Raw genomic sequence first — 13,442 nt, 5'->3', positions numbered from 1 at the left:
AAATTGTGATTGTGTTCTGCCATTCAAATTTGATATTTATCAATATCAAATTTTCTGATCTCTTAAACATCTTCACTTAATACCTGCACTTTTCCAACCTGTTTTCTACAAAGAGATGATTTTAATTTAAATAACACCTGTTCAAATACAGTGAGCTTTGAAATGACATTTTGAAGGTGTTGTGTGAGAGGGAGTGAGTGGAATTGTAAGGTCACATTCCACATGTATTTTATTTGTATTTTTCTCAGAATTCTCTTTGAACCACAGAAGAAATTCTTTGTTGTTGCTGGGAGCAGTATTCTACAACTGCTGCTTGAGATAAGCTCTGAGAAAAGAGTAGTTCTGTTTTAGTGTTAGTTGTTATTGATGAATAAATAATTTGACTATGAGTACCTTCTGAGAAGTCTGGCTTCAAATTCAGATCCCTGGGAAATCAAACCATACCTGGAAATCTGGATGCCTTTTCTTGATAACTGCAGTCTTTGCAAAGGCAGTCCGTAGAGGCTCTACACTAATTAGATTTATTCTGCTGCAACAGGCAATGGGTTTCATTTTTCTGGTATTTTAGTCGGATGGACTTTTAGTCAAGTAGATCTTTTTAAAATCAAGGTTGAAAAATCTTAGATTTCATTTAATTTTTTTCAACATTAAGTGTTTTATAAACTACAAATGAATGAATGGCATCGGGATGCCATTCATGTAAGAAAATAAGGCTTTAGGAAACACTTTTTTGTTTGTTTTGGAATTCATTTGGTTGCTTTTTTACTACTGGTAGGCCTCAGACCACTGCTTGGTCATTTTCACAAGTAGTGTGAATCCTTCACACTAACATAAAAGAACAGAATACCTGGGGTCCACACGGTGTTCTTTGTTTTATAACCAAGCCAGCAGCAAGTAGGATAACTTCTAAAAGATAACACGGAAACAGACTCAAGTAGAAACTTCTGGACTTAAGAAGAATTTTTCTGCTTGAGAAGTTCATTTTTTCACTGCTGTCTGTCACACTAGGGCAATTTCTGGTTTAACATACAAGTTGTATCTTTTACCCCAGGGCTGCTAGCACAGGGCAGCAGCAGCAATTCTCAGGAGGGGGGGGATGACGATGACACTCCCTGCTCCCTTCCAAAATAATGTCATTTTAGACTACTGTGAGCCATTCCCGGTCTGCAAGTCTGTCCCCTGCTCCAGGACACTGTTTTTTTGGGAGCAGTAATAACAGGGTGCTGAGTGACGGAGCTCCAAGAAGAGCTCAGCAGCCTGAATTTCATTTCCTCCCTCCTTACAAATTTTTCATGGATGACTGTCAGAGGACTTTGGCCTGCCCAGCTGATCAAGAGCTTGAAAGCACCAGAATTTGAGGTAACTTTGAGGGACATACAGTGCCCCAGTATGAGTTCATGCTTGTTGAGAGCAAGTTTAAATGGATACTGACTTCATAAAAATTCCTGGGATACAAGGAAAACGTTAATGCTATTTTTATTCTAGGGTTTTCTGAGTGGTATCATACCCTGTATCATTAGAAAATTCTCAGCATTTATAGAGCCTTGCAGGACAAAATATCATAGGATACCTTCCCAGAATGGTGAGCATTTGCTCTGGAAAAGGTCGATGTTGTATGCATGCACTGACTCACAAGAGCAGGTTAAAAAAGCAGTGCTGCTGAATGCTGCTACTGCAGGGAAAAAAATAAAAATATCATTTTCTCAAAGGGGTCACATACAGGTTATGCATGTAGTGCTAACTGATTTGCATAAAGGTAGGTAGTGCTGTTTATCATCTAATTTATCCTCCAAAAATTAATTTATGAAAACGCTGCATTTGCTGTTGTTTTATACAGAGATTATAGACAAGAATCCTTACCACTTGAAATCTAGCACTGAAAAGGGATAATACCTCCCAGTATTTTTTCTTTACATAATAAATGTGTTGAATATTATAAGATGAAAAGCTTTTAATTTTATGAAATTTGGTTGGCTGTCAAAGAGACATTATAACAAGTGGTTTCCAGCCAAATTGCATTTGCTGAGGAGTGATGGATCTCTTGCCAGCACTAAAGAGGCGCTCTTCATATTGGATGTCTGCACGTTCCTCGTGGGCAGAATGCAGTAATTTTCCTGAACGTAGACTTCAGAAATTCCATAGCAGAAATGGAAGTTTTCATATTAACTGTGTCACTGCTTCCAGTAGCTGGTGTTTTAACAGACAGAGCTAGTGAAGTTGAGTGGTGTTGCTCTAATGGTTTTCTTCTGTGTCTGTCCTATTCTGTTGTAACCCTTTTTCCTGATTTTCTTTATTAATATTTTTTAATTAAGAAAGAGAGGGGAGAAAAGAGAATTTGGGTAGCGAATAACATGACTGCATCATTCTACTAGGGATCACTCATTAGTCTTGGTTTATTTCTCTGTATTGTTTTCTACTGTAGTTAAAAATAGAGTATTAAAATCTAATGAAATGGTTACTTTTGCTTAAAATAAAATTTAGATAAGTATCTGATCCCAGTGTAGGCACCTTGTTAGAGGAATAAATAAATAAATAGATAAATAAGTGACTTAAGTGCTGGCAACTTTAAGATAGATATATAAGAATATCTGTAGTATTTCTTTTTAAGATTTCTAATCCAACAATCTCATCAGGATAACATCCCAAATGTTACCTATAGAGTAGCTGATAACAGTGGTAAATCATCTGGATTCCATTGAGCATTACAGAAAAATGCATAATGTTTTGATATATAAAAACATTTAAGAGACAAAATACATTAATATATGAAATAAAAGCAATCGAATCTTTTAGAAGTTTAATGGGATTTATTATCGCTGATTTAAACTCAAAGAATTGTTGAAGTAATAGCTGTTTTGACCCAAACAATTCATTGTATCATGTTTTTTTTTCCGTATATTTAAGGAGTAATGCCTTGCTGCATTTTAACTATTTGCTTTATACATACACTATTGAAATAGTTATTCTCACTTCTTTCTAGGATAATATTGCTTATCACATTGCTTCTCCTAGTATAAGGGACAGAGCTAGAAAGAACAATTTTATCTGTTCTCAAGTATGACATTTAAGAGTGTGTATGTCATTTCAAAATACACTTTTTTTTTGATCTGTAGATAATGCTGAGTTGGATTTGAATGTTTTGAGATGCTGAAAAGAAAGGCTTCTTTTGCACAAGAGAAAGATAATACTCATTTCTGTTTGTATCTTGAGCATTTAGTGAGGAAGTTCTGAAAACTATTTTCACAAATGCAAATTAGATTCAAAATGACTAAATGATTTGGAGGGCTCTATGGAAATAATGGAATACAAGAAAAAAGTAGAACTGAGAATTCTCAGTGTAATTGTCAGAGGTGCAGAACAGTCTGCCTGGCTATATAGGTGCTGTCTCTGTAATGAAAAACCAAGTAAAAATGATCAAATAATAATGCCAATAATCCTAGGGTTGGAAAGTAAGGTTAAAGTTGCCCATTACAAAGCTAGAGATGTTTGAGACGTAAAAATGTTTATTTTACTGGTGAATTTACTTGTAGCTTTTAGTGTTAAAAACTGATCTAATTGATTGTTCTCTGTAGATCTATCCAATCTTGCAATAAATGGGGATTGTTTAATTTTGCAATAGTATATGCTTGCTGAACCAAGCTAGGAAATGTGCAAGCCAGGTTATGGGGCACTATGAGAAATTCAGCAATGTGTTCATAGCTCTTAACATTGTAGTACATGTTTAAGGCATTTAGAGGGATTGCAGTAGCAAGTGGTTTAATAAAATCTTAATTTCACAATGTCTCGATATCCTGAATTATATACTTAATTCAGTAAAATTAATGTAAAGTTTAATTAGCTTATGTGCAAATTCACCTTTCTTTTGGAGTGTACCCAGTGTGTATGTATGCAAACACATATTCAATGAAATATTGCACATAACCATTCAATGTGCTCGTTGCATCATAATGCCTATCCCCAACCAAAATTAGTTCACTAATAATTGCAGATTTGCATATTGTTAAGTTATGTATACCCCCATACAAAATTTTAAAGACAGGAACTGGAGAATATATAGGAAACATAACCATGCTGTGTTCAACATGACAGTTTGGGTATTGGTAGTCAATTACTCTTCGCAATTATAAGATCCTCATAAAATAATGAGAATCTTGCTAGTGCTTCAGTAGGCAACAAAAGCAATTACATTAGAGAAAGATACAGCAAAAGACTGAGAGAAAAAAGCTACACTGGGATTCTCTTTCAAGGTTTTGATTGGCTTTAAATACTGTTGTGGCCAGCTATTATATTTGAAAATGTAATATGCTAAGCCCATGAGTCAGTTTTCCTTAAATCAGTGTGGCTTGTATGTAACTATATTATTGGATGATGAGAGTGAACAAATCCATTTTTACAGCCCTACTCAGTGGCTTGCTAATGATAACCTATCTCCAAAGTGACATTGTAATGTGATTAACATAATTGAAAAGCATATATGGAGGAAGGAAACATTATTTCTTCCAGGTAGAAAGCCTAGTTATTGAGTAGGTGCGGAAACCTGCACAAGAAAAGAAAAATGGGGTGAATTACTAACAGTTTTTTGCGATGAAAATTGTGATTTCACAAAATGAATAGAAGGGCTGAAGGTTGCATGAATCTGAAACAGTGTTAAAATACCTGTAAGAATCACGGAGGAATGTGTGTGTGTGCATGGTGAGTGGAGGAGAATCATCACCTGCACAGAGACTGGTAAGTTGAAGGACGGTTACGGAAAAGGATGAGAAGAAAAATCTCCTCTTAAAGTTATTATTAGCATACTAGTAAGACTGTGCACCTTTATAATTGGAAGAAATGATTGTTATTTTCTTATTGCCTGTTATTTTCTTATTGCCTGCTGTATCTATGTGAATGGACAAATACCTGGTCACATGAGTTTCCAGTGTATCTCTAGTGTTAGTATTTGATACCTTCAGGTGTTTCTAGCATTTAAATATATACACATTAGATGGACAAACTGGAAAAATTTTAATAAATAAAAATTATATTCCTGTTCACTGCTACCTTTGCTGGATTCCTTCTAATGTGCTGGCTGGTCTGAAATTTCAGGATCCTTTTTAAAGGGGAGAGCAAGCTGCCTTGTACAGTTTCTCAAGATGGAAGATCTGCATGCTAATTGCATGCACCCCTAGTCTGCCTCCTCTTTCCGCCCTGATTCCTGTAGCTGGCATTGGATGCTGTATTTACTGTCTGTAGATTTACCTTGGGACTACGGACGGGACAGAAAAGTTCCCTGCTGTCCTTACAGCCTAACCGCCCCAGATGCCTTCAGGGTTAGTGTGCCCTGTTGCCTTGGGAAATGCATGCAAGCCGTTACTTAATGGTACACGAATTGCTCCCTCTGGACCTTTCAGTCCTTTAGAGTACTCTCACATATACACTATGGGCTGTTGCCATTGTTTGTTTATTTGTTTGTTTTTTCCTACACAGTGGCTTGTTCTGGAAGGTGGGCATTTTGCCTGGCTTTTCTGCTCTCTTTGGAGCAGCAATAGGAGATTTAAAACAAACTGGTTTCATGATCATGATCTTTGTTCTTTGTATATGATTCATATTGGAACTTAATAAATTGATCTGCTTCGTTTCCCAATGCAGAATGGGTGCAGCAGATAATATTTACAAAGGCCGAAGTACCTTTATGGAAGAACTGACAGATACTGCTGAGATAATAAGAAAAGCAACTTCAAGATCGCTAGTAATTTTGGATGAACTGGGAAGAGGAACTAGCACACATGATGGAATTGCTATTGCTTATGCTACACTGGAACATTTTATTACAGATGTAAGTGATCAGTCTGACACGTACTTGTGAATACTTTTTTACTTTACTTTTTTATTGTAGGTTTACTTTGACATGGTATATGTTCCATTCTTGCAGAAATGTGACATGTCTAAACTCAGAGCAAAGGTTTATGTATAAAGGATACTAGTGCTTTGTTGGTATGTTCGGGGAAAAAAAATTAAAACCATATGCATCTATCTCATTGTTGTAGGTGGAGTCGCTGACACTGTTTGTCACTCACTATCCCTCAGTTTGTGAGCTAGAAAAGATGTATCCAGAAAAAGTTGGTAATTACCACATGGCTTTCTTGGTGAATGAAGAAGAAAGTGCTGACCAAAAAGGTACAGTATAAAGCGATCTGAGATTCTGGCATTTTGGGTAGAGGCAGAAGTTGTAATAACTGTTACATAGATCTAAATGCACTAAAGTATCAGCCTATACACAGAATTTTGATGGTTTGTAAACTGAACAACCATTTCTCTCTCAAAATTAATACAAGGATGACTGAGCCAGCTCAGATCAAAGATTCACCCAGCTTCTCACAGTAGCTAAATAACAAAAGGACTAGGCAGGAGGGATTAGGGATCAAACATATGGTAACTCTTTCTCAAAAAGATCCCACTGTCTGCAAACACTTGCTGTGTAGGGGGCTTCAAGAATTAGATGTGGTTTCTGTTTGTTTGTTTTTTAATCTTTGATCGATTTCTTTTCAATGAGGTTGTCCATTCCCCCAGTTTATTCACATATGCTTTTAAAATCTTCATTCTGCTGTGTCAAGGAGCTCCAAAATTTAACACTGCATTAAAATGCATTTACTGGTGTGAGGAGCTACCTCCTTTTGTTTGTTTTGAGGCTGTTTTGAAACAGCATGTAGCTTCAGTTGCTGGTCCCTATTCTTGATTTGAGTCAGACTGATGATACGTTTATCGCTTCTGTGCCGTACCTAGTTTTGCAGATTTTTTATCATAATCCCTTTCACTCCCGTTCTTAACCAGGCAGAAGAGTTAAATTGTTTTTTCTTTTCACTGTTGCTCTGAATTAGTTAGAATTTTCGGTAAGTTTGTCACCTTAGTGCTTAGCCCTTTTCTTTGTTTGCTAATGGATAAGTTGAGCAGCTCTGTCTGACTGCAGTGATGATCACCCTTCATGGTGCAAACTGACTCTTATCATCTGTTTCCTGTCTGCTCACCAGTTATTTACAATTGCCAAGGCCTTCCTTGAAGATTATGGCTGCTTGGTTTTCAGAAGAGCATTTGATACAGGGCTCTTCTCAAAAGCACTTTGAAAAACCACATAGGATTTGTCCACTGTCACTCTTTACTCACATGCCTTCCAAACTTAAAATGGTTGGTGGTGTAGAATTTCCCTCTATACAAACTGCTTTAGCTTTTTTTCCAGATAGATCAGCTTTATTCAGGCACTTGACAATTCTGTTCTTATTTTGGTTTTCCCACTTTGCAAAGTAATGGCATGCTCCCTAGATCACTACTAGAATTATTATTTTTCTTAATTGGCATGGTATTTGCCATTAATCTTTCCCTATAATTCATTCTTAGTATTGTACTATGTGCTTACATTGTAAACTGATCAGACAGAGGGTCTCCAGTATGTCACTAAATACTGTGTATAAATAAAAATATTTTTCAGAAAGTTAGTTTTAAAAATAGAAGTGCCTCCCCAAAACCTATACTCTCACAGAAACTCTTCAACATCGGATGGAGGCTTGTCTGATACAGACAAGAGGGATACTTTGGCTTTTGTACTCTGTTTAATTTTAGAAGCAGGGATCCCTGAAATAAACATTAATGTTTAGCACAGGTTGTTTAATACAAAATTGTCTTTAGGTGAGCACTCCATAGCAAAACCAACATTCCCCATGTGAGAAACACTCCGTAGCCAATAACTTAGGCTCAGGCGAGGATCTCAGTGAAGTAGTAATTTATTCGCGATTGCAATGGCGGGCGCCCCACAAGCAGGAGAGCGCCCCTACTAGTTCCAAAACACAATTTATATACTTTTTGATGACAGGACCCTCCCCTGTTTCCCCACTGGAGTGGGTAATCCAGGTTCACAATCTACCTGATGCTTCACAGACAATGCCTGGCCTTCAGTTGCCGGCCTGTTTTTGAGATGGTAATGTTTTCTCCCCTTATCTGGCTTGACTTAACATAGTGATTTTCACCTGATTGCTCTAAGGAGTCTGGTTGTCTGCATTTTAGGAGGTCACCTGCTGAGCTTTCTTATCACTGTAAGCATATCTCAATACCACATTCCTTCCTTCTAAACAATGTAACACTGCAAAAACAACATTTCTATTCCCACACCCATTAACTGCATCATTTTTAGGAGCATCAGAATGTCATTTCACATCTAGCTGATTAATTGAACTGTTCATCTCTGATACTCTCAAGCAGTTGAGATCAAAATGTACTTACTGTTCCTTATGTGTTGTGTCCTTGAAACCCTATACTTTATATTTTAGTTTGCTGCTTCAGCCTTCTTGCTTTCAATGTTACTTGGCCTGAACCTTCAGGCTGCATGCAGTCTTCACTGTTTTGCTCACGAAAGTACAATAGGTTTACTGCCACAGCCTGGGAGCAACAGCACATCCACATTTCTTTCTTCAGCTGAATCTTTAGCTCCCATGTCTCTTGTCTCAGTGTTTGAATTGTTTTATTTAAGATGGGTTTTGTGGCATATTTTTTGCAATCTTTGGCTTGGATCACTCAGATCAAATCAACTTGAGACATCAGTATTTATGGAAATCTCCATTGTTTCCAAAAACCTGTGTTTCCAAGATGAAAGAATGAATGGCAGTGAATAACACCATAGTCTTCGTGCTGTTAACACAAGGCCTGGATTGTGCAGAGATGTAAAAAGAAAGTCTAAAGAGGAAGAGGAAAGTCATCAGATTTCTGATCATTGGTTTTACATTTCTATCTTATTGTCACGACATAGAAAGAATCCACCATCCTAACCGTTTGGGTTTCTCTAAGCATTTTTCTGTAGCTCCTAACCTACTGGCAGGCAGCAAATATTTTGTTGTTCTGCTGTATTACAGACTTCTTGACTGCGGGATTACTGACATGTCCTTTATTCTGTCTGGTAGACATGAAATGCAATATTCCAGTTACAGCATAACTAATCAATTTGACATATAAAGACTCTTAACTTTTACACACATACACATGTGTACGCACTCACTTCTGTCTAATAAGACATCAGATAAAACTACAGTGAAACACTTTTTTCAGACTCACTATGTGCAAGGAAAACGTGAACTCAAGGAAACATTTTTATCTCGTATTTCTTCAATGGGATTAATCTTACAGGAGGTATGAATGACAATGAAACCAGAGTCTCTGCTCTTTCAGGCTTTGGATTACTACATGTTATCAATATAACAGAGGGATTTTTTTATTTTTGTTCTATTTTTTAGGATCTGAAGAGGAAGAGAATCCTGAATTTATCACTTTTCTCTATCAAATAACTAAAGGAGTCACTGCAAGGAGTTATGGGCTAAATGTTGCCAAACTGGCAGATATTCCTGAAGAAATCTTGAAGAAGGCAGCTCACAAATCAAAGGAGTTGGAGAGATTAGTGAATATGAAAAGGTCAGAACAATTGTGACATTTTTTTCTAATGAAACTTCCAGATGTGAGTGGAGGACCATTTTGCACTGAATGTGCATTAAAAAGAGCAGTAAGAGCTACTTTAGATATACTTCTACCCTTCAGAGAAGAGAAAGTGAGATGAAACTTTGAAAAGTGATTAAGAAATTGTGCTATCCATTTCAATTAAAGCTTTAGATTTTGTGGTTAGCTATTATGTCAGAGGTTAATTGCTACCCTCTTAGTCATGACTGGAAAAAACTAAATGCACATTGAACTAACGCTAGGAATACACTTTATACTATCAAGTACATTCTTTCAAATACGTATTTTCACTTTTTTTCAGGAGGAAATTCTGAAAGTTATATTTGAAATATAACTATCTTCTAATACCTATTTATCTTCTAACAATGACAGTGAAAATATAAATATATATGATTTAGAAAATATATTAATTTCAGAACTTGACATTCTATTTGCATGCTATAATGTAGAAGGAAATGCTGCTATTTTTGTTTCTGGTTTAACTTAACAATAAATATTTTTTATATAAACACACAAAATTTTACTGAAAGTCTGATGATTTTATTATTCTCCTGATAACCAATTTTCATTTAGGGGTGTATGTATCTTGCATGCTAGACTAGTTATGAAAATTTATGTGTATCAAATAGCATCACCTTTATAACATAACATTACTGGTAATGTTATGTATACAGTTCAGGTGTAACAATGTGCTATTATTCATATGCATTCCACCAAATTTTCAGTTGTTACTATTTTTCAATGCCAGTCATATCAGCAAAATTCAAGAAACCCTTTAGGAATAAAATAAATCAACATCTTTGTTGCCTGGTGGTAATAACTAGTCCTGGTAGGAGAATCTTATTAAAAAAATGTTAAGGATTAATTATTTGCAGATGCAATCAGTTCTTTTGATGCTTATCAGAATGCAGTACCTAACAGTGTTTTTTACCCTCTTTTAAGAAAGCAAAATAAAATAACCATATTGAAGATACATGACGGTTTGAGGGGAAAAATAATGTGGTAGATAGAATATGTCCATTTGAAATAGTAGTCCATAATTTACAAAAGTAAAATGACAAATTACTAACAATGTCTTACCTAGATCTAGAAAAAAATGTTGTCCAGAAAGGTAAGAATATGAGCTGAAAAGCCAGAGTTATTGTGTGATATAATTAAGATGGGAAATACTATATCCGTTTTATCTCTGTTCTGTCAAAATCATAAGACACAAATAGAGTTCAAGCATGTCTCCATTCCCGAAAAGAGAGTTAATTGCATACAAAACCTATGAGCAGTAAAAATAGTATGTGATGATGTAATTAGAAGACTAATTTACAGTGCACATAGAGGGGAAGAGCTAGGGCTCACTGGGTAATCATAATGATGGGACCTAATTGTGTGACATTTTTCAGCTTTCGAATAAGTAAGCTACCATCTGTATTTTACCTTTTGGTATGCAATTTGCTGGTATTCTTACAATGAAAAAGAATAAATCCCTCATCCACATCTGCGATGAGTCCCTCACCCTGGCTCACCACTGCGGCTGGAGTCCCCCGGGGCCCAGGTGTCACCACGGCCTCCTGCCACTGGAGCCATCCGAGTGTCCCCTGTGGCCTGTCACGGGATGGATGCTCAGCGCCCATCCCAACCTTGTGCCAGGCTGGTTTGGCACCACCACAAAACAGGACAGGGATATGGTCCAGACAGAAAGGCGTTCTTTCTTCAGTTTGTGCCACGTGAGTTCAGCTTCCTGGTGTCACACGAGAGCAAGGCATCTGTACCTGAAAAAGGGTGTGAGTGAGGAGAGGAGGAGGCCGTGGCTTCTGTCAGCAGTGGGCATGTGGGTAGGGCTGTGGTAGCCGTGAGGCCCGGCCCAGCCCACCTCAAGCGTGCCACTTCTGTCTCCCCTTCAGATGAGAGGCAGTGCTGTGCCATCCCCACAGCAGTTGCTGACTTGTTGGGTTTGACCCGTTACACATCGCTCCCTCATCGTAAATTCTTGTGTGAACTTTGTAGGGAACCTCACGCACCTCTGTGAACCCACAGCTCAAGTCAGTGAAAAATAACAGATTATCAAATGTGTCTGATGACTTAACAGTGCATAAATCACTGTATTACATAAGTCTTAATTTTTGCAGTTCTGTTTAGGTAATTATATTTTCTTTTCCCTGTTCCTCTTTAGTTTCTTTTATTGCCATAATGTGATCTAAATATCAAAGTTCTTCTATACCTCCTCCCCAAGAGACATTAACAAAGTTTAAAATGGATATGAGCTTTGCTGTGGTGTATCAGCGGTAGGACATAAAAATTACTGTGAGAATCAAACTCAGGCCTGTTCATAGCAGTATACTTGTGCTGTCACAATACCCACAGGCCAGCTGCCTTGTCTTATTTTTTTAAATCACTTTCATATTATTTAAGAAAATCCACTGTGTAATTCCATCCAGTCTTGACATCTTTGTCATCAGGAATGTGCGTTAACCCATTTTAAATGTCTTGTTTACTTGTCACAACTCTTATGAGTCCTTCTTAAATTGAAAAATATTAGAAAGAAAATAGGAAGGATGAGTGTACTCAGTGATTTGAAAATGCATTCTCTCTTCTTGATTTGTTAAGTGCAAATTTCTAGGAACTGAACACTGAACATCTGTATCTCTGCAAACTACAATACTGTTTATTTTCTTTAACGGTTTACTTTTGCTTAGTGTTTTATTTCATCTTGTTGGTGCTTCTGGTACTGTAAGTTAATTGTAAAATTACATTGACTGTACTACAGATGGAATATATACAAGAAATGTTCATTGATTGCTTATAGATCAGTTAACGTCTTGAGCTATGCAAACTGCTATTTTTGACTGTGTATAAAAGTTTGTAGATGACTGTAGGTTTTTTGAAGTTTAACATGCTTAACTTAAAAGTGTGTCCATATTTTGATTGATTTCTTTCCCCCCCCAGAAAAACGCTGAAGTCTTTTGCTGAAGTATGGAAAATAAATGATTCTCAGGAACTACAGAAATGGAAAAGTATGTGTGAACCTGAAGATGAAAGAATGGACAGTTTTTAATCCTCGAATCTTGCTTAATGATGGAAAATATTGCGGATATAAAATACAAGTCTGGAGTGTAATAGATTCTATCAGGGGATAGTTCTAGGTGCATTAAGTTAACTTTTTCAGAGATAAGTGATGCCACATTGTTTTACGGTGCCCCACATCCACTTCCTGCTTGTAATTTTCTCTCTCCATATTCCTTGAAATGTTTTCCACCCTTTTTCTTAACTGCAGAATGTGTGCTGGTATTGGATTAAGTTTATAATATGTTTAGAAAACACAAAAAATTATGTTGGTAAATTATTAGAATGCATCTTTTATAAATAAAATAATGTCTTTTAACTTTATTGTACTTCAATTTCTATAGAAATAATTCTCTGCATTGGGAAAATGTAACTGAATCGTGACTATGCTATGCTGTTGTGCAGTTGGTAAGAATGAATGCCATAAGGCAAATTCTTTTTGTTCTAGTATTAATGTATTTAAAATTCAGTGTTTATGTAAACAACCCCTACAACTGATGTAAAGAATGAATTTAAGAGAGAGCGTTTTATAGAGCTAGATAGGAGAGACTCACTTCTACAGATGAGATTAACAACAGTGCAACTGGTAGTTTTCAAAGAAGCAGCACAAAATATGCATTGACTGCATTTCCACTTCCCTCTTCTTCATTCTCATGTATGTCTGCTTCCTTTTCTCCTGATCTTGGCCTGCTCTGACATAGTCTGGAGAAAAACTTACCCTAAATAGTGGTGGATTACAACAATGAGCTGAAATGGGTGATTCAAACTATGCAACTGTAATCCCCAGCACTCTGTCAAGTGCAAAGTAAAGTGGGGAAAAAACAGAAATATTTTTATTTTTTTTTATTTACAATTTTCAAGTTCCAAGCAAATTTCATACAGGAAAGTGGTTTCCAAATTCCTGTTTCTTTATAAAT

The 13,442-nt window shown here is 36.5% G+C and overlaps 1 protein-coding gene across 2 annotated transcripts in view; it reads left to right on the top strand.

Moving 5' to 3' along the window:
* Nucleotides 1-12,844, top strand: part of MSH3 (mutS homolog 3) — a 114,241-nt gene extending 101,397 nt beyond the window's left edge. For both annotated transcript variants that reach the window (XM_080574043.1, XM_080574042.1), the window contains exons 21-24: nt 5,629-5,815; nt 6,027-6,156; nt 9,255-9,429; nt 12,409-12,844. In XM_080574043.1, the coding sequence (XP_080430169.1) occupies nt 5,629-5,815; nt 6,027-6,156; nt 9,255-9,429; nt 12,409-12,517 (601 nt within the window). In that variant the 3' untranslated portion in view covers nt 12,518-12,844. The remainder of the gene's footprint in view (nt 1-5,628; nt 5,816-6,026; nt 6,157-9,254; nt 9,430-12,408) is intronic.
* Nucleotides 12,845-13,442: the final 598 nt, after the last annotated feature.

The sequence above is a fragment of the Anser brachyrhynchus genome (genome assembly GCF_964034855.1).
Source record: "Anser brachyrhynchus genome assembly, chromosome: Z".
NCBI classification, from domain to species: Eukaryota; Metazoa; Chordata; class Aves; order Anseriformes; family Anatidae; genus Anser; species Anser brachyrhynchus.
The sequence above is the reverse complement of the archived record's forward strand: the minus strand, read 5'-3'. Positions and strand labels throughout refer to the sequence as shown.